Source organism: Lontra canadensis, unplaced genomic scaffold (assembly GCF_010015895.1).
Source record: "Lontra canadensis isolate GAN:19392208 unplaced genomic scaffold, GSC_riverotter_1.0 scaffold199, whole genome shotgun sequence".
In the NCBI taxonomy this organism is placed as follows: domain Eukaryota; kingdom Metazoa; phylum Chordata; class Mammalia; order Carnivora; family Mustelidae; genus Lontra; species Lontra canadensis.
The window spans coordinates 359,687-362,304 of record NW_022631193.1 but is presented as its reverse complement, the minus strand read 5'-3'; the positions used below and the strand labels follow the sequence as shown (position 1 = coordinate 362,304).

At 39.6% G+C, this 2,618-nt stretch overlaps 1 protein-coding gene across 1 annotated transcript; it reads right to left on the bottom strand.

Moving 5' to 3' along the window:
* Nucleotides 1-678: 678 nt before the first annotated feature.
* Nucleotides 679-1,629, bottom strand: LOC116861468 (olfactory receptor 2T6). The gene has a single exon (XM_032848088.1). The coding sequence runs from the start codon at nt 1,627-1,629 to the stop codon at nt 679-681; it is 951 nt and encodes a 316-aa protein (XP_032703979.1).
* Between the last annotated feature and the right edge of the window lie 989 nt (nt 1,630-2,618).

Below are 2,618 nucleotides of genomic sequence, written 5' to 3'. Positions count from 1 at the left end.
GAGGACAAGACATGCACAGATATGAAATCTAACACAAAACTAGGATGAAAAGATGAGTTGAAGCATGTGCAGAAGACCCCCTAAGACTGTTCTGCGGTTAACTTTAGTGCTTTATAATAGTAAAATCTCCTCTCGGGGTAGATCTTAGGCCATTTTTTGAACTTGTGTTATATGTTAAGCATACACAGTAAACCTAGAATGCCTAAATAATAGGATACATATAAGTTCCCCAGTGTATATGCAAACTTCTAGACTCTGACTCCTCTTCATTCTGACTAAAAGCTAACTGCACTATCCTCAGGGGAGACAGTGTTTTAGGAAGTATATATAGTGTTCTCCTTATTTACTCCAAGTAAATAAAACCTTCCATACCAGACTAACTGTAAGCCTTGGATATACTGTCTAACACTCACTGAGGAAATGTACCCATGGACTCCAGTAACAGAGTGGGTGGACACAAAGAAGGAATAAACACCAGTGGTATTAAGGCACTCTGGCATTATTCATATGTGAATGTTAAATTTGGTTTCACATTTTTAACAGAAGTAGCTGATGCACCTCTCAACAAAACTGACATTGGCAGTTGCTGAATGCATTATTCATATAACTCATGGTATAATCCCAAATAATAACACCCATGTACCCCTGAGCAGTTGTGGATGACTTAGACTGTCAGATTTACCTTGACACACAAGAAACCCCTTGACATCTTGCCAAAACCCTTTTAAAGGCCCCAGTTACATCTGTGTTCCTCAAGCTATAGATTAGAGGATTTAACAAAGGAGTGAGAATGGTGTAAAAGGCAGAGAAGACCTTGTCTTTGATTGGTGTGTGGTATGATAGGGGAAGCATATATGTGTATAGGGCAGCCCCATAAAAGAATGTCACCACCATTATGTGTGATGAGCAGGTGGCAAAGGCCTTCTTCTTCCCTTCTGCTGACTTCATCTGGTGTACTGTGATGAGAATCCAGGCATAGGAAGCAATCACCATAGAGAAGGGAATCAGCAACATCATGACACAGCAAATGTACATGACCATTTCATAGGCAGCTTTGTCACCACAGGCCAGCCTCAGCATGGTGGGTGCTTCACAGAAGAAGTGATTGATGTTGTGGGAACTGCAGAATGGGAGACTCATGGTGATAGGAGTGAGGAGGAAGCTGTCCAAACCACCACCAAACCAAGAGCTGGCCAAGATCATCCAACAGACCCGGTGGCTCATAAGGACAGGATAGTGAAGGGGGTTGCAGATGGCCACATAGCGGTCATAAGCCATGAGTCCCAGCAGGAAAAATTCAGCCCCCACAAAGCCCATATAGAGAAAGTACTGGGCTGTACAGGCAATAAAGGAAATGGTCCTCTTGCCCACTAGATAATCGACCAACATCTTGGGCACAATAGTAGAGATGTACATCATGTCAATAAAGGAAAGGTGGCTAAGCAGGAAGTACATGGGGGTGTGGAGGTGAGGGTCTATGTGGATCAGGAAGATCATGACCCCATTAGCTATAATAGCCATGAAGAAGATTGCACAGATGATGCTGAAAAGGAAGCCCGAAGCTGCACTTTGAGTAAAGAGCCCTGTGAGGGTGAAGTCACTGGAAAAGGTTTTATTGTCTCCATCCATGGTGTTGAGTTGGACCTGGGGGCATAATGAAATAAGTGGGGGGTTACTGAAAATTCCAGTAGATGACATAAATCCTTTAAAGATTTAAAGATTTTTTAGAAGCATTATTAATTATATAACTAATATTAAGCATTTTGTATGTGTGTGTATGTTGTGGGGTGGATTTACAACTTTTTCTTTCGTGGATATTTCTTCTTCTTGAAGAAAATTTGAAAGTTGAGTCTCTATGGCATGAAGACAAATGAACATTTGCCAACTGATAATAGGTTTAAGGGAGTTTAGTTATTATTCCAGAACATGTGGGCCCCAGAGAGGCTTCTTCATCTGGAGTTAACTTCTGTTATTTGAAACATGGATACGACTGGAAAACAATTGAGTTAGTTCAAATAACCAAACAATTTAGTAAGAAGTTTTATTGAGATAGGGATTTTTATCACAACTGTAAAAGTGATCAGCCTTATCTAGAAATAACCATTCAGTTGTTGATACAGCTGAAAATTATGGGCTATAGTAAATTGAATCACAGCATTGTCCATCTGGTCATTAATCAATGTTATTTGTTTCTTCACTCATTTGTTGATTTTTTAATCATTTGTACCACCAACCTTTATTTATGGAGAGTTCCTTGTGTTGCATACACTAGGGATACTATTGTAATCAAAAGAGATGTCTCATGTAGTTGTGAGATAAAGAGAATAAGCAAATAAAGGACAATTATGGTTCTGGATAATGCTGATAAATACGAGGAGGAGAAGTTTAACACGGCAATGAAGGATAACAAAGGAGAATCCATGTGAGAATTTTGGGGAAATATGTTCCTGCAGAATGAATATCTAATTTAAAATGCTAAGGCAAAAATGAGCTTATATTCAGGACAGTCCAGGCAGAGCCTTGTGACTGAGAGGGCAGCGAGTTGTCCGAGGTCAGATTTTAAGGCAGATTTTAAGATTTTAAGGTAAGGAAGTCAAAATTATTTTCTAAATATTATC

What these genes read in the sequence shown, in the direction of transcription:
- LOC116861468 (XM_032848088.1), bottom strand. Translation starts at nt 1,629, where the DNA reads ATGGATGGAGACAATAAAACCTTTTCCAGTGACTTCACCCTCACAGGG.